Source organism: Buteo buteo, chromosome 13, assembly GCF_964188355.1.
Source record: "Buteo buteo chromosome 13, bButBut1.hap1.1, whole genome shotgun sequence".
In the NCBI taxonomy this organism is placed as follows: Eukaryota; Metazoa; Chordata; class Aves; order Accipitriformes; family Accipitridae; genus Buteo; species Buteo buteo.
In genome coordinates, this window is record NC_134183.1 from 16,827,731 (window position 1) to 16,850,992 (window position 23,262).

At 38.4% G+C, this 23,262-nt stretch overlaps 2 protein-coding genes across 5 annotated transcripts; both read right to left on the reverse strand.

Moving 5' to 3' along the window:
* Positions 1-523: 523 nt before the first annotated feature.
* Positions 524-14,408, reverse strand: LOC142038926 (fructosamine-3-kinase-like). 3 transcript variants are annotated; one of them, XM_075044885.1, is made up of 6 exons: positions 13,991-14,408; positions 7,550-7,701; positions 6,106-6,197; positions 4,674-4,756; positions 3,682-3,804; positions 524-2,857 (listed from the first exon to the last, which is right to left on the reverse strand). In XM_075044885.1, exons 1-6 carry the CDS (start codon positions 14,069-14,071, stop codon positions 2,519-2,521), a joined length of 870 nt encoding a protein of 289 aa, XP_074900986.1. In that variant the 5' UTR covers positions 14,072-14,408; the 3' UTR covers positions 524-2,518. The 3 variants fall into 3 exon arrangements, with proteins under 3 accessions (XP_074900986.1, XP_074900988.1, XP_074900987.1); XM_075044887.1 differs by lacking the exon at positions 13,991-14,408 and adding an exon at positions 8,759-8,941; XM_075044886.1 differs by lacking the exon at positions 13,991-14,408 and adding an exon at positions 7,863-8,352.
* LOC142038925 (ketosamine-3-kinase-like) lies at positions 14,394-22,828 on the reverse strand. 2 transcript variants are annotated; one of them, XM_075044883.1, is made up of 7 exons: positions 22,670-22,828; positions 20,218-20,369; positions 18,686-18,777; positions 18,112-18,194; positions 17,599-17,721; positions 16,709-16,845; positions 14,394-14,412 (listed from the first exon to the last, which is right to left on the reverse strand). In XM_075044883.1, the coding sequence occupies exons 1-7, from the start codon at positions 22,808-22,810 to the stop codon at positions 14,406-14,408; spliced, it is 735 nt and encodes a 244-aa protein (XP_074900984.1). In that variant the 5' UTR covers positions 22,811-22,828; the 3' UTR covers positions 14,394-14,405. The 2 variants fall into 2 exon arrangements, with proteins under 2 accessions (XP_074900984.1, XP_074900983.1); XM_075044882.1 differs by lacking the exon at positions 14,394-14,412 and having other exon boundaries at positions 14,922-16,845.
* Positions 22,829-23,262: the final 434 nt, after the last annotated feature.

Below are 23,262 nucleotides of genomic sequence, written 5' to 3' on the forward strand. Positions count from 1 at the left end.
ATTGCCTACCCTACCCACGCCAAAACATTGAATTATATGGTTAAATTCGTTACCTAAATCTCGTAAAATTCTGGCAACAAGGTTTGAATGCTGAAAGCTACAGCTACAGAAAAAAAAGGGAAAGTAAGCGAGTGGGCAGGGTCAAACAAATGGCTGCCCCCTCACAGCGGTTACTATCACTCATGCCAGATTCCTTCCCGTTAGCTTTCTCAGGAAGATACTCTGTCGTATTTCAGCCCAAGATATACTACATCTCCATCCATGCTGCTTTTCCCACACACTTTATATTTTACCAGATAACAGTGCTAGTTTTGCACTTCTCTCTTGACACATTGCCAACACTGGGAAACTAAAGTTGGGGTCTCAAGTCACCTCAGGTTACCTTTTTACTTAATAGAAAATAAACCTGAAAGATCAGACCGGCTGACACACTAAAATGAGTGCTTGGGGTGAGAGGAGTCACCAGAGGTGCTCATTCCACTCCATTGATTATAAAGGAAATTCAGGGAGACACTTCAGTCTGGTCAGAACATTAGGACAGGTAACTTCTCTTTCCCACGATCCAGAAACTCCATCCACACCCTCATCTTCAGGCTCAAAATCGTTAAAGCAAACCACAATCACAAAATGCAGGTACAGCAAACACCTAGTTTCTGCAAGGCAAATGTTTTATTTGAGAAGTTCACATGTACTTTCCAATGTAATACATGTATTTTTGTTAACATTAATAAATACTAGTATGCATGCACTTTGCCATTTTCTCAGACCTGGATCTTCTAGCTATCAGCTACGATTTCAACTGTATTCTAACCGTATTATTCCACTTCTCCACTGTAATAATTGTATTAAGTGTTATAACCACACCGTGACAACTTCCCCTAATTGTAGCCCAAATTCAAAGGAAGTAAAAAATTTTAACTATTTGTATTATATTTACAGAGAATGAAATGCATTTTTTAAATCGTATCAATGACAACATCTAACTCTAAACTTTATGAAATCTTTATAGCACAGCCATTTAAAGTTGAAAAAAAAGTCTAAACATATTTGAGCATTTTTGAATATAGTATTTTATCTATTAGTCATGACAGCTGTCTGAAGCCTAAATACATAAGTTCAGTAATTCTTATTCAAATCCTCTGATTCACATAAGCATTCATTGGACTGCACTTACATTTACTTTCTTTACCACTTTCTGCCATTAAAAAAAACACGGATCTGCTAATGTACTCTAGCTCACATTGTATGCCAGTATCATTGTTGCACAATTTTCTCCCCAAATTCTCATTGCCTATGTTTTCTGTAAAAATAAAGCAGTTAGGAATATTAAAAAACATGATAAAGCCATCTAATTTGACACTGTTCCTTCAATAATACAGCAGTGGCAGAACATATTAGCTTTGCCTACTGTACATTATTTTCTAAAATTGAAAATACATCAAGCACCAACCAACACAGCAGCAACAGATGCTTTCTTGTCATCAAGACACTAAGCCTCCCTCCCACTTTTTGCTCTCTTTGTAAAAGGGTATTTAAATGTTACTATCATAGCATAACACACTAAAATATCATACTAAAACTAAGATATGCTATTATCAATAAATCACTGTTTTATATCAATAAACATACTGCTACTTCTCTCTTATGAGTGAAGTACATCACTCCATCTGTGACAAGTATCATACTAAAACTATGATATGTTATCATCAAACTTGTGTGGTAACAACCCACTTTCTGGCCATACACTTAATTACCAAGGAACTACAGACATCCTTTTTTCCAAAATACCACTGTAATTTAATTTCTCATAGCAAGAAAAAAACAAAAGCATGTAAGTAAATTACATTAAATTAAAATAAATATTAGAAATGTTATTAATTACATATGCTTGCCAAGTGCAGTCCAAAGGGCCTTGTCTACTCTTTAAATCAAAAAGAGAATGTTTTCATTTTCAGATTCATAGAATCTGATTTAAATTTTGGATCAGGACACTTAACATGGGAAAGGAAAGACAACAGAAATATAAATGGGAAAGGGGATGGAAACAGAGACAGAAAACTAAAACATAACAAAAAAAGGGAGATGTAAGGAACTAGTTACTACTTCTAGCACCACAATCCCACAACAGTAGGTCTCAGTAATGAACTGCTGATAGAGCAGCAGCAGAAGTGGCAGGATGCAAACAGCTTTGGAAACACAGCAGCTATGAAGTGAGACTCTCTACGGAGAGTAAGGTTAGGCTACTGTCATGCTATTTTTCCAACCTAGTGGAGTCTTCCCAAACAATGCAGTCCTCTCCTTCAGCAGGGTATGAATCTGTGCTAGTAAACTAGTATAGAAGTTAAAAATTACACAATCACTCTTAACATTTAGTGAGGCTCAAAAGTATACTAAGCCTTTTACATGTCAGGTGTTTTACCATCAACATTAATTCCTAGTTTTAGTTCCTAATTACTTCTGATAGCCAGGGGCTGTTCATTACTAAGGGACTATGTCAGAATTTCTCAAACCTACCTGGTTACTTCAGAAGCTTTCTCATTACATTTAGGGTAGATCCCCTGTACCCCGTCCCAAAATGGTTCCAGTGGTTTATGTAATTAAAGAGCTGATACAACTTGTTTCGTTTCTCAAATCCTGGAGCTTTGGGTATTTTACTGTGATAGGCAGAGAAAAAAGAGCTGCTAAACCCACCAAACATTCCAGCAATGGCCAGTTCAAATTCTGAATGGCCATAGAAGGAAGCAGGGTCAAAGATAATTGGCCCAGAGTCGTCCTCAGCCACATTTCCTGCCCACAGGTCCCCATGCAGGAGAGCAGGAACAATTTCTACATCACAGAACATTTCAGGAATCTTTAGCTGAAAAAGCATGAACAAACACATAACAATTAAAAGAGTGTTGAGGAAAATATTAAATTAAATAAATCACTGTAGTATATGACTAAGCTGGTCAAATACTGCCTGTTTTCAGTCCTCATGGAGTGCTTTTGAAGTTGATGGCTACAAGCATAAACCTGAACTGTAAGCCAGTAATAAATGTTCTTGATTGTTCTTGACAAAGCTTACCAAATCATTTAATTCACAGTCTCTTATTAAAATCTAGTATTAATGCATTGTTTCTAGACATGGATAGTGTTGGCTGTCACAAGAAATATAAATTTCATTTAAGTGAAAATGTTTCATTAGCAAACATGGCAGCAGTAAACATCTGTACCACTTAACCAGAATTAAGGAACAAATTTGTGATGTAGAGCTTGCAGAAGAATAAATTCCTGGCTGTTTCCTAAGTACTGCCTGGAGTATGACCTGAACCACAGTCTCAGCTGTAAGCCTGGGCCAATTAAAAAAAAAAAATTAAAAAAAATCTGCCTGGGCAGCAGAATCTTACCTACTTTGTAACATCAACTTCTTCGATAGGATTTACCATCTTATTGTTATTAGCTGGATTCTAAGAAATACATTTCAGTGCTGAACTACAGGTTTATTTTCTATTTTTCTATTAAAAAACTGAAAGAGCAACATGAATTCTTTTCAGCTGACAATGTTGCTGGACCAGCTGTGAAGCTAGTCCAGTTACTACTGTTCATTAAAAGCTATGTAAATCTCTTATAAAACACTTTTCAAATTCCAGTGATACATATTTTCTAATATTCTAAAAATCACATTTAAGACATGGTTCATACTTTTAGCTGTGACCAAAGTTCTCTGGCTTCTCTGTCTCCATAATCTTTTTCAATCAAATCCAACTGAGCTTGGAGTCGGTGACGAATGAAGAACGAAGGCCAATCACTCTGCCATTCATTCACCTAGAAAATATGATAGAGAGGTTCGTAATAAACAATTTTAACGTATACACGGTCAGCATTAATAATACATAGGTATCAAGTTAAAATGTTCATTGCTGACACAATGGCCTAGACAACGTTAGTATGACCTACGCACAGTGTTATTAGAGATTTCATTGATTGTTCTTTTGGGATTGATGCTCTCTTCCATGCTTAGTGGGGCTGTCTTTAACATGAGATCTAAGTTGAGGTTCTGGCTGTTTCCATTCATTCAAATTTTCTCAATGTATTTTAGAGGAAGAGCTTCTGTGAGATCATTTCAGTTGTTCCATATTATATTCCAAAAATCTTTGGAAATGCAAAAGCATTCGTTCATTTTTATTGGGTAATGTGTTTCTAATTCAATGAAAAGTTGTACTTGTAGCAAAGAGTTTGAGACATTGAAAGTTCATTCGGTTAAATAGCAGAATGAAATTGTACCATGTGCAGAGCCAGCAAATGACTGATTTTTCTCTGAGAGCCCTTTCCAATGTCTTATGTGATGTGTTACATGATGAGGCTCTCTAAAAGCAGTGGATTTTGCCATTTAAGATCCATATAGTAGGGGTTTAGAAAAACAAAACCAAGACATGGTATCTGAAGGGATACTTATTTTATTAAGTATCACCAAGCTAAAGAACCACCACATAATATCAAATTCTTATTCGATTCACTGTGTCTACATGCATTGTAGCAAGCCACACACATTGAATAGTGATCATATTCCCTTCACTGTCAGGTCAGAATGAAACAGTGAAAGCAGAACTGTGATCATAATGAAACAAGCTTTTGTATAAGGAATTTATAGAATCATATGAGTGCACGTTAGCTTTCACAGGCATGGAACATACCTGTGGTATATAACCACAGCAAGTGGCTGTATGGAATCCAAACTTATCCACATACTGAGACTCAGAGTGACCTGCTCCTTTACCTAAAAAACAAAAAAAATATTGGGAGTTTTGAGATCCTTACACAGTAAAGTTTGCAAACACAGAACTAGATTTCAGAGAATAAGCATCCAAAATAATTTTAAGCCCTTATTTCATGGTCACAAGCCTCTCTAAAGATGGAAAGAAGGCTCTTGAACTTGAAAATACTGAATGGAAATGGAGGCACAATTAGTCACAGTTAGTGACTTTTCTTTGGATGAGTTAGACATTCAGGAACAGAGTCCAGATACCAGATTCACAATCTACTGTTCTGACACTTGAACATGTTGTCATTAAACTTTGCTTATTTTTGATTCATAGATTATTTGTGGCCTGCTAATAATTTGGTCTTCACTCAAAAATAATGGATTATAATATGTCCAGCACAAAGTCTCGAATCCAGTCCATCCCTGAAGTCATGGGAAAGACACAGAAACAGACTGGTGGTTCACATTTTAATACCAACAACTCTAGAAGAATAATTTGTTGTATAGCTTCCTTTTTTTTTTTCTCCCCATTTATGCCTTAATCCACTTTCCAAACAATGATGAAAGGTGTTTTCATTGAAGTCAACAGAAACTGGATCATGACCTTACACTGCTGAATTAGTTATCTCCAAGGAACAGCAAGTGTTGTATATTTTGCTACATATTTGAGTTAAAAAATGTAATCCCCAACATCTTTAAAGGGGAACTTAATTATGTGTTTACTATCTGGGACCATATTCTGTAATAAGCTAATTGTCTAAACCAACAGTAAACAAAAAAAGAGGTTGTCTGTATGGTCAAGAACATTTTAGGAGATTGATGGTAGATGAGGCTGAAAGGTTTATTAAACTGTCCTTATCTTGACCCACGAGCCTTTTGTTATATTTTCTCCCCCCTGTCCAGCTGAGAAGGGGGAGTGATAGAGCGGCTTTGGTGGGCATCTGGCATCCAGCCAGGGTCAACCCACCACAAACTGACACTGAAAAAGACAACTAGTCCAAATTTTCAGTTTGACTTATGAAATGTTGAAAGCTCTAACTATCAAATATTAGCACTATTTCTTACTAAAATTCAGTATCTGCATAATACTATACAACAAAGTATGTACAAAATGAAAAATTAAAAATAAATTAATTTAGTTTTGTCAAGGTTAAAATGATATGTTTAGAAATTATAATAGTAATTACAGCTCCTGTGTATATCACATACATTTTACAAGTGTGGCATAGGGACAGGAGGGACATATCTCATGAAACAGTGTCCCAGTATTGAATTTACTTATCATTAAAATTATAATGCAATATTGTACCACAGCCAAATGAATTACTTCATTTTTGGTTTAGTACATGATATCAATACTCTACCAATTGTGTTTCCCTCCTTTCTCAATTTCTCTCCAAGTTTCTGGTTATAAAGATGAAGATCTGCTATCTGCTCTCCAAGCTTTGAAGAATATCTGTAGGATCAAAAAACAAAACGAAACTGAAACAAGAGAAGTGAATGAAATATTACAGGGAAAAAAGAATCTCAATTAAATATGACCAAGTATATTTTTGGCAAATATAGAACCTTAATCAACTTCTCAATTATGTAACAGGGAGCAAATGACTAGACAACAACTCTGAAGAAATGGGTTGTAACAGATAATAAAAAGAACGTAAGTCAATGCTCTTGCAAGAAAGGTAAACAGAACACAAGGTTGTATAAACAGGAGCACAGAGTGCAGAAGGATCAAGCAATCCTCCTTATCAGCTCCACATTAGTAAGCAGAGAATAGAACATGGTATCTACTTTTGGGCCTCATACTTCGAGATCAGCTGAACAGCAATAAGAATAGTAAGTCTAAAAAGAAGCCATAGGCAAGGATTGAGTTGAGATTGCTTAATGCAGAAGACAGACAACTGAAAAGCAGTTAAAATATTGCAGATATCTGAACAGGAACTGCAAGGATGGAAACTAATTTCTTCTCCATGTCCAGAATGGGTAGGAAATAATGGGTTTAAAATTGCAGCCAATAGGACTGAGGTTAGACATTAGAAAAATCTTTCCTAGGAACAGTCGGATGGATTGGAATAGACTGTTTGGGGAGGCTGTGGAATTGTCATTATTCTCCCAATAAAAATAGATAGGTTTGACAAACTGCCAGAAGAGCCACAGGCATTACTGTGTTCCCATAGAGGCCCGAAATGAAGCAGTTAACTCCTGAAAGCCTATGTTCAGGAGACTATGACTCCTGAATTCCACATTTAGGTTGGTTGATGGATGAAATGGAACTTAATGTTATCCATCTAGTTAACCATTTAGTTCTTCCTCATCCTAGTGCCTTTGACCTTGTTGATTGACTTCAATCATACTTGAAGATTATATTTAGAGAATCAGAGGTTTCAAAGACATAAGAAGCCTACAAGTTTAAAGAAAACTGACAGGCTGGGAAAGGAAACTCAAATGAAAAAATGTCATGAGGGAAAGACGGGCTAAACTCAGCCATTATCACATTCACTTTAGTAGCATCTCAGCACATGTGGACCAGCATACAAAGCTCTAGGCTAGCAATAGCATGCTATTTCTATTGCAGGTAGAGGGTCAGAGAAGAGCAAAATATGCTGAAGGAGTGTATACACACACATATGTAGATACATATATGTATTTTTTTAATATGTACACATACAAACAAACATGGATCTTGACAGATACAAGCTCTATCTCTGAGAGAATAGAGAGGTTCTTCTCAAAGTTTTCTGACTGACTGTAAGATAAGAAAATATGCCTCAAAACATAGTAAAAAGAAGAAGAGATGTACAGACATACTTGTTGAGGTGCTTCATCTTTAGGTACTCCATGACAAACATTGCTCCTCCTCCAGGTAGGTCAATTATTTTAATGGGCTGAGGCACTCTCACAATATTGGTTTTCTGAATAGCTTCCAAACTTGCCATTTCCCCTACAAACATTTTTCTAGCCTGTCAAGGAATAAGAATATCCTTAGGCTAAACTATGGATGTCTGCAACAAGTACTTTGGAAAAAAACAGCCTTGTTTGCAAAGTTACAAGGAGTTAATTCATCTTGATAAAAGAATGTAGCTGCAGCAAGGTTTCAGTCCACACAGGGAGACTCGAGTACCTTAATTCCAACTTCTTTTTTTCCCAAATTCATTCCAGGGTAGTAGGATACGTCACATTTCACCATGATTTCCAGCTGCTTAAGGAGATACCAAACTACACAGCTGTAACAATGAGGATAATACCCAAGACCTCCTCCTTCAAAATCACAGAAGACCACTACTAAATGAAGTAAAAGATTGAATCCTTAAACTGGTTTTCCTTTCCATGCAGGTCAATGGCCACCAGATGGAGACGACAGTAAATATGAAGCCTGTATTCTGCATTTTTGAAGTAAAGATGCTGATCTTCACAGCAGTTTTAGGATGTGTTTGATATTGATAAACCAAATTTCTGATGCACTGTGGTGTTACAAAAAGCAATTGAGTATTCATTTAGTAATAGAAAAGTCAAGAGCTTGGCCTGAAAAATTGCAAGAATCTTACTCCCAGAAATACAAAAAGCCATGGGGAAGTTTGAAACCTCTGTAGCTTTAAAAATAATACATGAGTTTTAGCACTGGCACCCTGTTTCCTCCCTCCCTCCCTCCCACTATTCTATCCTCCCAACTGAAACATGAAAAGGAATGCAGTGAATGCAAATTCAGCTTTAGGCTTTTCCAAACTCTGAGTACTACAATAACAGCTCTGTACTTAACCCCCTTTTTACATATTGTAATGCCAATTCCTGTTGAGGGTTATCACATTGCATTACACCTCATTTTGCATGAGCCAAACCTCCTACATTAATACTTGATATAAAATAGACTACACCTTTTAAAAGAAAACTGAAAGGAAAACTCCATTAGAAGTCAGCCTGAAAACGCAGAACTCTAAATTATTAACAATTGGGTGCTTTTAAAATAAAAAGCTTTCTACATGCAATAATATTAGTAGATAAATATCTGCTAGCATTAACCTGAGGTTTGTGGTTGATTTTAACAAACACTCGTCCACTGTCTGTTTCATAACCTTGGCTTTGGCTAATGTATCCTCCTCCCGAGCTTCCAAACGCCTTCAGAACGGAAGTTTTCAATTCTGTTTTCAGGATTTTTTCCATGGTAATTTCCAGGCTGCTGCAACTGCTTTCAGCTAAATCCACTGCACAACAAGATTAAAGGTTTGGGTCCTTCTTTCACTGTCACTGTGCTATGAGTTAAAGGGCCACCCACCAAATAAAAAAAAAAGAAAAATAGCAGCCAAAAAAAAAAAAGGCAAACCCAGAGATGTTTCAAAATGCTTTGTTTCCCATATGCTTTTGTAGCTATACATGAAAAAAAAAATCTTCAGAAATATTTGCTAGAATAAAATTGAGAGGTGTGTCCTGGGTCCTCTCTCAACTGTGCTGAGAGCTGCTGGTATTTGTAGTTTGGACCCGTTTTTCTTTCCTAAGCTCTGCGACCGCATTTTAGAAGCGGTCATTTTTAAACCAATCCACTAGAGGGAGTCTAAGTGCAACAATACAAATTGCGCACATGAGTTGTATTGTCGTTATTTACGATACGAAAAACAATATTGCAGTCCACAAGGATGAAATTAAATCATGCTGCTGACCATAAGTCAGCCACCAGAAATATGTGGAAAGGTTAGTGGGTTTTTTCTCTGTTTGTAGTTGCTTTGTGTGGACTGGAATTCTGTTGTCTTCACTGAGACCTTTAGAACGCTTTCCCTTCTTGGGACATAATTGGATTTATTGTAAGAGACAGTCAAAAGATTTTTATTGCCTGAAAGTGTCCTCCAGTCAGTGAGATAGTAGGGTGCTCAGGGCTGGACATTATAAAGTGAAAATTTATAGTAAAAGCATCAAGTTGGTAATAAAGAAATTTAGGATACTGTTCCTATATGCTTCTCCAGATTTAACATGATCTTTAGGATGTTATTTCACCTTTTTATCTCCTTTCACAATCTGACACACAGAAAGAAGATCCCTTGGGTACTGCTGAATTTAATCACTTCATACTTGCAAAGTGCACTGACGCCCTCAGGTACAAAGTGTTAAACCTTTAAAGCATGTTATCATAACCCAGATCCTACAATATTTGTTTTAATAATGTCTGTATAAAGATAACATATTTGGTTAGGTGGCTATGACCAACTGCTAGCACATTACAATCTGTGGAAAAGGCTGCAGTTCTTGTTCTCACTTGGAGCAGCAATGCCTACCATCTCCCCAGGGAATTTCTGGATTTTGTTGCCACTGTTGCACTGTGCTTTCATGAATTTATCTCTCTTTTCACTACTATTTGTTTGCATTGATTCATATAAGCTATTTGGTTTTGACAGAGAAAGGAAGGATTACTGGACAAATAGTAGCTTCATTTAGGTAGGCTTTTCACTACATTCACAAATGGTTCCAGTCCTACATGGAATGAAAAATACTGGTATAGTTAGAACAAGTTATTTCTCAAACAAGTATTTCTCAGAACATAGCTCCTTATGGTACACAGAGGAGCTGGAACATAGCAGACCTCAAAGGGACAAACTGGCTAAGGAGGAACTTTTCTAACATCCAGATTTATCTAAGCAGGACACTGCTTACAGAGTAAGAGCACAAGCTGGAAAAGCGCAGCTCATGACCTGGAATCGGAAACAGTGATTCAAATACAGAAGAGTATTCAAGAACAGCAAGAAGCCCCATTCAAGGTTACGTATCATGGTTGGACATTTGCATTGTATGTCTAAAGTAACCACTGACTGCTTTGGCAATCCTTCTACAAAGTCCAGCTGTAATATTTTATAACCATCTGTCGTGGTTTAACCCCAGCCAGCAACTAAGCGCCACTCATTCCTCCCTGCTCCCAGTGGAATGGGGAGGAGAATTGGGAAAAAAAGTAAAACACGTGGGTTGAGATAAGAACAGCTTAATAACTAAAATTACAATAAAATAATAATAATAATACAAATATAATAACAATAATAATTGTAATGAAAAGGAATATAACAAAAAGAGATAAATTAGACCCAAGAAAAGACAAGGGAAGCACAATGCAGTTGGCTCACCACCCGCTGAGCGATGCCCAAGCAGCGATCCACCCCCTCAGCCAACTCCTCCCAGTTTATATACTGAGCATGATGTTCTATGGTGTAGAATATCCCTTTGGCTAGTTCGGGCCAGCTGTCCTGGCCATTCTCCCTCCCAGCTTCTTGTGCACCTGCTTGCTTGCAGAGCATGGGAAGCTGAAAAACCCTTAAGTTAGGATAAGTGCTACTTAACAACAACTAAAACATCAGTGTGTTATCAACATTACTCTTACACTAAATCCCAAACACACTGTACCAGCAACTAGGAAGAAAATTAACTCTATCCCAGCTGAAACCAGGACACCACCACATCACTGATATACTAATTGTAAAATAGATTATTCACAAAATAGAGCTACAGAAAGTAATGCTGGGGAGAGGTAGAGAAGAGTCTGCACTTACTGTAGGAGTCTTAAGTATTTTGTCCATATACTCCCATGGAGCACTTCTGCCTAGAAAACGAGCCACAGCTACTAAAGCAAACAACTGTGCCTGGACCAAATAAAGCTTGAAGCGTAAGTGCTCAGCATGTACATTAAATCACAGTAAACCAGTGCACATGCACTCAAAACAACTTGATTATACCTGTAGATCTTGGACAGTTTGAGGCAGTTAGTTAATATGACTCATCTGACTGATTTATATAGTGAAAATGCCAAGCAATTTGAACTTCAGGATGTATGAAGCCCTGGAAAGTACCCTACTATTAGAACAATTGTCTCCAACTGCTGAAAGGAGGGAATCATACCCTCGGTTGCAATGGAGCACCTGGGGAGAGGATTAAAGATTTCTGGCAACAAAATAAATGAAAATGAGCAGGTACCCTTATTTCTGCATAGTGAAAGATACCCTAATTCATTTTTCTATTAACCGGTTGAGGAAAAAAAACCCCAAGGCCCCCCAAAACCAAAACAAACAATATTACTACTGAACCCAAAATTTTTGCAGTCTAGTAGGCCATGGACTTCTGTCCTACAATTACCAGTGAAGATACCAATAGTTACTGACTGTAACACTTCTTTCAGCATTCTGACATTCTATTTTTGGTTAAACCAGAAACAGGACTGTGTTAATCCAAATATATTGCATCACTGGCATAGTAGCCAAGAGATAGGAAAGCCTTCTGTTTGCTTCCACATTGGATTGATATTTAATTAGTAATGCACAGGTGAAAGGCCTGGTTTCCTAACATTTTTGTTCATATTGTTTCCAGTCAAGCAACTTCGAACAATATCATTTCAAACTCTGGAAGTAAAACAACTCAAAAGCATCCCAGATGGGCTCAAAGGAATAGAGTGCTTGAAAAACCCACGTCAATGAATCCTCCTACCACAAACAATTCAGCACCATGGCCAGGTCACAAAGGAAAATATTAATTGCATCAGTGAGCTATGAGAAGATGGTGAGGAATTACAAAGAACTATTTATCTGAGTGTTGTTTGGCTCCTGGTTTGAGTCCTATCCTCAGGGTTATGCTTGTAGTGGAGTTTGTAACTGTTTCGTTTCCCAGCTCTTTTCTTCTTGTTTTGCTCACAAATGCTTCTATTCGTTTTCAAAGACTGTCCAGAAGACAGATATCCCCATGCATACCAATGAAGAAAAAGATTGTTCACTTCTCCTTTGGGAGTAACAGTATCTAAAGAATCACAGTAAAACAATGAAGCTGTATAGAACAGTGTAAGCCAAGAGCAAGAAAAGACTTTTCATCATAAAAACCTCCCGGCCTTTGACAGAAGTTATAGTTTCTCAGTAAAGAACTATCCAAGGACAAATAATTCAGAGCTCCTTTAATCCTATAGATCTGATCTTCAGCATAACTGCACAGGCTGTAGTTCTGTATATAATATCAACCACGTCTTGGGAGATTTTAGTGAATTCTTTTCAGATTTCATTTTAAAATGTGTTGAAAAGTAATTTAATATTATTTTACAAAGAAAAATAATAAAGCTATTGTGATTCTGGTGTGGCTTAGTTACCAGAAATACACTTTCCCATTAAATCTTTTGTCACAATCAGTGCCTACTGTACAAGCTAATTATATACCACTTCCCACCTGCTTTCACTTCTGCTAGAACAGTGCAGCATCAGTTAAAATCACCAGATGTATTTTGGAACAGCAGTGAAGATGAAAAGCAGGAAAACAGTGCTAGAGTGCAATGTTCAAATCTGCAGGCAGTTTTTGCAGATGGCAGCAGTCCATGAGAATGAAAACAACAACAAAAAAATCACACTGAAATGCAGGGTACATAAGAACTATAAGCAATTCAGCAAAAATACAGATTCTTGCAGAGAGGTTCAAACTGGATGTATTTTCACAATTAGGACAGTCAAGCCCATAGAGGCTGTGCAGCCTCCATCCTTGGAGAGTTTCAAGACCAGACAAAGACCTAAGTAACCTGGCCTGTCCTCACAGCTCATCCTGCTTTAAGCAGGAGATTGAACCAAGTGACCTCCTGAGGTCTGTCCCAACCTGAATTTTCCTATGATCCTAACCATTGAGTCCAGATTTCCAAGTCTCCCTTCCCCTAGCTCCTCTCCAAGGCAGAAGCTTATGTTATTAAAATTATGCATAATCATATCCCAACCCACTAATTAATTCTCTAAGGAATTAATTTCAAAATTTAGTTTAAGAAAAAAGATATATAGAGATCTGGTTTTAAAAATATTAAAAATAAATGCCTTTAGATGCTTTAGTCTACATATGCCACACGTATATTGTGATCCATCTTGAGAAAAGACTTAGAAACATCATGATAGGATATTACAATTTTTTTACAATATTCAAATACATGAACACTGTATATTTAAGAAAAATTCAGTGGTTCTTTAATCCTTTTTCCTTGTCCAAACAGGAATGGAAAGTCAGCAAAATTATAATACAAAACCAGGAAATACAGAATGAGAGCATGGGTACAAGGAAACACGCTCGCCAGATTTAGAATGTACAGAGGGAGCCAAGAGGGAGGAATGTATGAGAAGGAAAAGCAGAACACATTAGCTTTAAACTGTAAGAGAAAGATATAAAGAATACCAAAGGCATGCCTAGAACACACAATGCAACAAAATGATAAAAGAGAATTCTAAGAGCAGTGCAGAACTATACAACATGTAAGGGAAAACCAAAAATTACCTTATAGAACTGCAGCAATTTCTCCTTAAGGGTCCACCAGCAGCCTGCCTTCAGAAGAGAAGAGTTCATCCCCTTCTCCATTCCCTGGTTCAACTGCTGTCAATAAGAACTCAAAACCAAGGGATCCATGGTACAGTAGAGCTCACCATTACATTCCATTTGTATTCCTCCCTACACCCCTTCCATTTTTAATTGCAGCACAAAATAGCTTTGAAAAAGTGAGCATAATATCCCTTAAATTAAAGCTATAAATACAATTGTTTCTATTTACCTAACTTGCATAACAACAAAATTTTCATTCAATCACAAAATATTTTGATTCAGTTCTATTAGGAAAAGGTGATCTTTAAAGACTTACCGTTGATCACTCAAGTCTATGACTGACTGACAGAAAATCCACCTTTATCTCACTTTTTCACTTTCTAATGATAAAAAAGTATTTAGGTATTTTAGCAAAATAAACATGCCGATTTGTTGAAGATTTGCAACAGAATGACCTTGTTAAATAACATCTAAATTTATTATGATCGCATATGGAAATAAACAGTCAAGGGATCTAACCAGATTGACTGCTTGCTAAACTTCCACAGCATTTCTTCAATCAGCTGCACTAAGCAGCGTTAAGTTTGGGTGAATGGCGTAAGGATATGGACACAGACATAACATTCCATCAACAACATCCAAACAGCTGGTACAACACAAAGTTTGAAGGCACAGATAGGACAGCAAATGATACTGTAACTGAACAACATGTAAATTTTATTCAGTGACACACTGCTCCAGATTAAAATCCGTGACCATGTTCCCATCAACACCTTTGATGACTGTAATTGTCTAACGAACTAGGGACCTTTAACAGGCTAGAGCAAGTAGCTCCCCAGAATGAATGCAAGCTGTAAAGTTTTAATTCAGAGAACAGAGACAACAATAATCAAGTGGGAAACTTTTTATTTAAGCAACAAGGTAAAAGTAAAAGCTATTCTACCAAGCAAGGCTTTAAAACTTTTTGTAGCAAAAGTTAAACAGCCAGTGAGAAGAGCAGCAGAATTAAGGAGAAAGCTATATCAAGTGATAAGTCTTCTCTAAACTTGCTTCCAATTTGTATAAATAACTGCAAAAATAGCAACTAAAAACCCCTCAGTAATCTGCCAATATCCAGTGAAAAAACATTTTTAATTAATTGAAGTCATTCCCAAACACTCAAAATGCATGTTAGGAATCATGCATCTCTCTCACCTACCTGGTATGCTTGCACTGAAATATCATTACCAGCCTACATCAAAAAGAGTACAATTTTAGTATTACCATCTTGCAGGTACAAGAAATAGCTACTCTGCAAAGCTATCCTTAAAGAACTTCTGACAGTCATGTAGAGCTGCTGTTTTGTGAGTTACATTTTAACTTCCTTTGGTTTCATGCCTCTTATCCCAAGAGCTACAAAGTGCACTTAGTGGGGACTGAAGAAAAATGTTAGCTTATGGCACCTGTAGTCTAAACTACAGAAAATTTATGTGAAGCCTGTACCATGACCAGATGGCATTATCCTATGGGCAATGATAACAGTCAAAAAGTACATCCTCTGTTTGGATTAGTGAGAGAGTACCTCTTCACAGGATGTGTACACGTAAAGTGTCTTGCCTGAAAAGAATGCACACTATTGGACAAAAGCATAATCCAAAAGAGAAGAGCACACTAGCTCTGGTGAAAACAAAATTGCTGTAGATAAGAGCCCACTGACTGGCAAGCACAGAACACCCTACAAGAATGCCATGAGGCACCAAAATGCACATGCCAGAAAAAATTATAAGCATTTTCACACAGCTCTGTAACAGAACAGGAAGCAGTCTTCATCCAATAGAATCACATTAGCATAATGAATAACAAGTCCAAATAATTTGTCACAGTTCCCATTATATAATTTTCTTGTTGACTTCCAAAATATTTTGTTAACATTGTTCTCATGCACATAACTGGACATGAAGAGCTGAAAGAGTCTGAGCAATCTATCGTAAAGGTGGGGGGGGAACAGCAAAAAGCAATAAGCAACTTTTTTCACCATCTCCTCAGTAACTGAGAAAAGCAATTTTCCATTTCACAAACACTTCTCTAATGTCTTCCATTAGGGTGCAAATGCAAACCCTGGTATTTCTCTACTCTGAAGCACAATTGGTCCCTAAGAAAGAACTTCTTCCAAATCACTTACATGTGAGTGCTTGATTTGTACTACCTTGCCTAGTCTCAAGCATACAATGCTTTCTTGACACTGACAGATCTTTTGTGCAACTGAATAAATTCCTTCCTTAGATACTTCCCTCATAAAAGTTACTCCCAACTATCCTAAAAAGGGATGACTATGTTACACCTGGTATTCAGCAGGACTCACTGATTCTAGGTCTTTAACTGTGCAACAAGGTCAAGGGTCTTGTAGCTTTTTTTAACATTACTACTGCTGTAGTTGCACCACCAAGTATGGGGTTTTCCAAGCAACACAGGAAGTATTCTGCTTAAGCAGCAAGTCACTTTATAAGGTTTCTCATAATGTTTAGAGAAGACCCTCTGTACCCTGTACCAAAATGGTTCCAATGGTTCATGTAGTGAAAAAGCTGATAAAGCTTTAGGCGTTTCTCAAACCCTGCAGCTTTGGGGATTTTACTGTGATAAGCAGAGTAAAAAGAACTGCTGAAGCCACCAAACATCCCAGCTATTGCAAGCTCATACTCTGAATGGCCGTAGAAAGAAGCAGGATCGAAGATAATTGGACCAGAATCATCCTCAGCTACATTTCCTCCCCAGAGATCTCCATGCAGGAGAGCAGGAACAATTTCTACGTCACAGAACAAACTGGGTATCTTCAGCTGCAGGGGGAAAAAAGCAAGACATGTAACTACTACATTTTAAGGTGAATGATTGTAGAGTTTCATCTGCATACATGCAGAGCATGAATTGAAACTTCTTAAAAGCTAGTTAAAAAAAAAAAAACACAACTTGAAACAGCATAGGACCTAGTGAACAAAGATGCTGAGAAAATCGAGAGGTTTTCTATTTTTCATAAAAGCCAGTAACTGAAGAATAGTCATCCAAATGTCTTTTAGCAAGAAAATAAAAAAAGTAAGACTGCATTCAGTGCTGCAATATTGACCAGTTTTAATAACATAACAACCACCCACTTCATCATTAGAAGGCTCAGGGATCTCTCACCAACCTTGAAGAGATTTCTACAAAGTAGTACCCAAATAGCTAATACCGCAGTACTTAATCAGATACAAACCTTAAATGAATAGATAATGTGCAGAACAGTACTGCTTATATACATTTCTCATCATGACCATGCTACAGGGAATGAGAAATCTGAACTTGATCTAGTATTTCCCAAACAGTAAGGCAAAGTGCTATTTGGCACACATTCACTTTGGAATATTAGCATAGGGTGATGTGGCAAAAGCCATTATACCTTAGAATAAAGGGCATTTTAATCCCTAAAAGCTGGAGTCTCTTACCAAGAGAACCTGGAGCATACCAACAAACAGGAACTTTGTTTTATGAAAAGAAAATCTAAACAACTGATACCTAGCTATCACTACAATGAGAACCAAGAGAACTTCTCCTACCTGAAGTTGTGCCCAAAGTTCTCTTGCTTCCCTGTCTCCTGAATTCTTTTCAATCATGTCCATCTGAGGCTGGATTCTTTGCTTGGCAAAGAAAGTCACCCAGTCATTCTGCCAGTCATTCACCTGAAGGAACAGGATTGCAGATGTCAGTTCTGCACCATGCAAAAGACAAATTTTCTTCTTTTTCAAATAAAACTTTGGAGGATTATACAGCCTTTGTGCTGATACCATCCAGGACAGCAAATGCTACCACTTAATAGAGTATTATCTTAAAATGAATCTTAAATTATCTTAAAATTAGGGGAATAAATTTTCTCTAAGCGATAAAACCCAAGAATTCGAAGAGCTATGAATGTCCAATGCAGCTGGAAGTGCTGTCCAAAGCACTACTTTCCTTAGCAGGCTCCACAGAAATAAATTAATTTCCATTATGATAATTTTGGCCCTTTGTGTCACTGAAGGGAAAAATAAGATAAACTTAAAATTCTATCAGTCTGATGAAGTACAACCTACCTGTGGAAGATAGCCACAGCAGGTAACTGTATGAAAGCCAAATTGATCCACAAACTGGACATCCATTTGCCCTTGACCTTTACCTTTCAAACCAAAGACAAAAATCCAATACTAATTACAAGATTCTAAGTATCTACATTGCAAACGGACCTTAAAAACTACACAAGGGTTCAATGCTGCTTCTACTGAGAATAAAAAAAATTGCACCTTAATACTCTTTTTGTTACAATGGTCGTTACTGTTGGGTTTTAAGTTTAAAGTTTGATGTAAAGCAGCTATATTATAACATTCATAATCATATTTTGAGGTAGCATATCTCCTCTGATACCATGTCCTTGCAGAAACTGTGGTTTGGGATCCCAAGGGTCCCAAATAAATGTTTTGCTTACAGAGATCCAAACAGAGCAAACAAAAGCAAAAAGAAGTCCCCCTGTCTGGGCGTTTTGTCCAAATCTATTTTCATAGTATCTTTAGTAGAAGAAGATAAACCTATCCTGAAATAACAAAAGCTATTTTAACCATTTTGTAGATTATTATTAACTAGGTTAAATATGCAGACAGCTGTGTACGGTACCAACTGTGCTCTCTTCTTTCTTCAGCTTCTCTCCAAGTTGCTGGTTATGAAGGTGGAGATCAGCCAGTTGTGTTCCAAGCTTTGCTGAATGTCTAAGAAACAAAAGCATTCTTAGCAACACTGACACATGAATGAATCCAGTTCTTGGTATTCCAGGAATTAATTGAAAAGATTTATCAAGCAAGTAAAAGAAGTTCTGCATCTCTAACAAAGTACATTTTCAAAATATTCCTGTTATAAACACCTCCTCTTTCTATAAAGATTATGTATTAACATAGAACAAGATGTACTTACATGGTTGTTTCTGACAACACTATTAAAAGTGAAAGTGAGCAGCAATCATAAATTTAATAACAATGAGAAACCATCAAGTCTAATTTCTGTGTGATATCACTTCTACATGAATTTTCAGTATGGTATCTGTAAGAAAAGCATAACAACGTTATGCTTTTTTTTTTTTTTTTTTTTGGAAATAGAGCCAAACAAGACTCATCCTCTTCCTTATATCTCTGCCTCTCTGCCTTTGGCTTTTCCTCTCTAAAAGGCCTAGAAGATGGAAGAGTCAGGTGGGGTTTATTTATTTATCTATTTTTAATAAAAGCTTATCCTCTACACAGTTCAGAAAACTCTTGCAGTAATTACAAACAACTCTTACAGCTAGCTGCCTCCCATGTTAACAAAAGTATATTCCTCTTCCTGTCTTTGACCTCTCACATCTTTCCCTGTTCTCAAGGCACCGTCATTTAAGGCAAAGTTATTTCTTCATTTTGTTCCTGTTAACACAGATTGTAGCTATCCCCTGAAATCTGTATGCCAAATGTTGCATTTGCACACTTTTCATCTCAATTGGCCCAAACACAACAGGATTTCTCCTTTTTCTCTTGGAGCTCACTGGGGGCTCTTCATGATTTAGAAATTCTGCAGACGAGCAGGATGAGGTATAAGACCTGAAGTTGGCTGCAGAATTTCTGAGACTGGGATGAGAAATTGGTCATGCCCACCTCCCTAATGGAACCAGACAGAAGTATTCATCATATTTTAATTTACTTAAGTGTTTGCCACAGAGGAGGGCCAAAAGTTTGAAACTATCAGAATCAAGGTGAGGATTGTAAAAATACTGAAATTAGGATGCATTCATTTGGGAAATGCCTCTGCATAATTTCTTGACTAGCAATATTAAACATTGGTTCTTATACCAAAGGCAAGTACAGGTAAAACAAAACAGGTGATCAGGTAGGTAATTCTCCTGACTGTAAAAAGGAACCTTACTGTAAAAATCACTAATTACTTACAAAACCCCAAACAAACCCAAAACTAAAGAAAAACCACACTCACTTCTTGATGTATGACCTATTTGCTAGGTGAAGAATTATTAAGTATTTTACATAGTTCTCAGCTGTGTAACTTCCCAAATGTATCTTGACGTGCTTTAAAAAAAAAAAAAAAAATTTCCTCTCCGAAAACAAGTGATTTAATTATCATAATAGTCAAAATTTCTGGCTAAAGGAAGCAAGGATAGTACTGTGTTTTACCTGTTTAAGCCTCTCATTTCCAAATGTTCCATCACAAACAGAGTATTGCCCCCAGGCAGGTCTATAACTTTAATGGGTTTAGGCACTCTTATCGTCTGTGTTTTCAAGATGGCTTCCAAACTTGCCATTTCTCCCTCAAACATTCTTCTAGCCTGTCAAATATTAAAGGAAAGCATTAGTCTCTATGATCACCAGTTCCAGGTAAACAAAGCTCTTTCACAAAACCAATGAAGGCTGTAAATGTTAAATAAAAACCCTGGAGCAAGTGGTTACTGCACATACAAGATACAGATAGATCCACACCACTAGACTTGACAGTAATTTTACAATTACAGAAATTTCACTTCATAAACCAACTCCGTGGAAGTGACTTAGGTTCTAGCAATCTCTGTAATTGTAAAAATAACTTAGAAAGTCTGTTTACAATTGAAGGAGTGCAAACTGCATACATGTAAAATGTAAGCAATATTTTATTAATGGATTATGCAGCAAATGTCTAGAAAGCTATGTGCAATACACATCATCAGTTGAGAGACTAGAAGAATGGTGCCGACATTCATAGTCTTCATGACTTCCTTAACATAGACTGCTTAGTAATAGAGCCGATCTTCAAAATAACTAATTGGTAGTCACAGAATGATTTTCCCTGGCCTGTTTCTTTTGCCTCATGGGGGGAGGGGGGGGAAGAATATCAACGGTAGCAGCCAAATGCCCCTTACCACACTTGCACACAGAAGCCCTTAGAACCCAAGCCACTACCAAGTGCTTTTGCTTTGATGACATTCTGAATTTAGGACCTATTTCTGCAACTGTTGTCCATATTGAGTAAAATCTGTTCTCTTCAGTTGCTCCACTGACATCAGTGACACTAGCCACATTAAAAAATGCTACTCTAGAAAAGTTAGGCAGAGATTGCAATAAAGGGTATTTGGGAAACCTATGGTATCTGCTAAAAGCAAAAGCAAGGAAACATGATCAATAAAACAGAAACAGAATACTAGCTCTTTAGTACTGATACAAGAAACATGGTCAAAGGACAATCTGCAATACACATTGACTAAAAATTCCAAAGTCTACGGGAGATCAGGAATGAAGAACTGCTCAATTACTGAGCTATAGCTTTGTTCAGAGGTAATCGTAAATTCCGTATCTCTAAAGCACCATATTAGGTTAAAGTCAGCTGTTAACTTTAATAGAGTAAAACCCACAGTGTTTTCTAAAGGAACTGCTGATATACACCCACTGCTGCACACACAGCAGAGCATTATAATACAGTTTGGCAAAGTTTACTTTAATCAGCACTCAGAATCCACACACATGCAAAAGCATAGAAAATGAAATGATTACTGAATAGAAAATCTATCCAGATCTTTTTTTCTAAGCCCTATCTTCTAGCTAGCTGGATTGTATACTTAAATACACATTAAACAAAGGCCTAAGTGGAAGGCTATGTTGCTATCAATTCATACTACTTTCAGTCTAATGTAAAGCAGGATAACCTTTCCGTGTTTTCCCATGTTACCACCTCAGTGCATACATCCAGCTGCCTGATAGGATCAGAAAGCGCAGACAAATTTGGAATAGATATAGTTACATACATTTGTTTGCTATTAAAGGCAAATACAAGTTCTGACTTCTATTCTTCCACTGAAGCTATTTATTTGACAGACACATGCATAGAGTACTTTTAAAGTAAGTTCCACCTGATCTCTGCTTTTGCAAATAAGGATGCCATACAGGTATGCTGCATTATACTTATCTCTATCAAATGCAGAGATCTACTTTCTACAGTAGCTAGTACCAGGTATTGAAAGAACAAAGCAGAAAATCTTGAATAACAATTGTGGAAAATATCATTTATTGAGAAAAGCTCCTTCTTATGTGCAGGAAATTACTGGTTTCATTACAACAAAGAAAGAGGCATGCCCTCAGTAGATAATGTTATACCTTCTAGGTTGCTCCAGACACTTTCACAGCATATGCAGCCACAGTGATACCACCATTACCCCAGCCATAACTGACAACAGCGTACCACTGCACTGCATGCCCTAGACAAACAATACTGATACTGCAACAGCATCCCACCACAAATGCTGCTTCCCATCCCAGTGCCTACCCCCACCGCAGCCTCCCCATCCCCGGGCACCCCCGCCACAAACCGGGCCCCAGACCCACAGCAGCTGCCAGCCAGAGCCTCACAGGGCAGAAGCTGCCACACGAACCCGACCTCTAACCCCGGCAGCAGGCCACCTCCCTGACACCGGCAGTCGAAATTTTACTGCCCGAGGCCAGCTGGCAAACCTCACTCCATCAAGAAGAGGCCGGGACCGGCTGAGGCCAGCCCGCCTCCCATCTCCTCAGCACGACCACCCTCACAGCTGCCTCCTCTCCCCGACCCACCCCGGGGCCCGCCTACACGCACCCCACCCTCGACCCCTACCCCCCCCCACACCTCCGCCTTGGAGTTGCTCTTCACGTACACCCGGCCGCGGTCCGTGTCGTAGCTCTGGCCCTGGCTGATGCAGCCGCCCCCCGAGTGGCCGGTCGGCCGGAGCACCGCGGTGCCCAGCTCCCGCCTCAGCGCGTCCTCCATGCTGCCTGCTAGGGCCAAGGCGGCACTGCGCCTGCGCGAGGGGGCTGCGCCTGCGCGGCGCCGCTAGCGGGGCGCGGGCTGGCGGGACTGGCAACATGGCGGCGGCGGCAGAGGCGGAGAGGGAGAGGGAGAGGGAGGGTAGTGGTCTGGGTGCTGCTGTGGGTACAGCTGGCGATAGGGACTGGCCAAGGGCGAGAGCTTGGTTGTAGACGCCGGGGAGCGCCCCGTAGGGAGTCGCTTATTCCCGTGTGGGGGAGGAAGAAGCGTAAAATCGCTTCTCAGAGACAGGCGGAGAGGAGTGGGGTGCTGGGCTGCCGCGGCCTGGCCTCTGGGCCTCGGGGGAGTGAGGCGCTTGCGGCTCCGGAGGAGGTGAAGGGGCTTCCCCTCCGCATTGCCTCCCACTGCTGTACCCGGGCACCGGGGAGAGTCTCTCGGGCCGGTGGGGTTGGGCA

Coding starts and splice junctions, on each gene's coding strand:
- LOC142038926 (XM_075044887.1), bottom strand. CDS start 8,899: ATGGAAAAAATCCTGAAAACAGAATTGAAAACTTCCGTTCTGAAGGCG. Junction 6,198..7,549: donor AAGATGAAGCACCTCAACAA/GTATGTCTGTAC, acceptor TTGATCCTACAG/ATATTCTTCAAAGCTTGGAG. Junction 4,757..6,105: donor AAAGGAGGGAAACACAATTG/GTAGAGTATTGA, acceptor TTTGTTTTTTAG/GTAAAGGAGCAGGTCACTCT.
- LOC142038925 (XM_075044882.1), bottom strand. CDS start 22,810: ATGGAGGACGCGCTGAGGCGGGAGCTGGGCACCGCGGTGCTCCGGCCG. Junction 20,370..22,669: donor AGAGCAACTCCAAGGCGGAG/GTGTGGGGGGGG, acceptor AATATTTGACAG/GCTAGAAGAATGTTTGAGGG. Junction 17,722..18,111: donor GCTGTGGCTATCTTCCACAG/GTAGGTTGTACT, acceptor CTGTTCCTTCAG/GTGAATGACTGGCAGAATGA.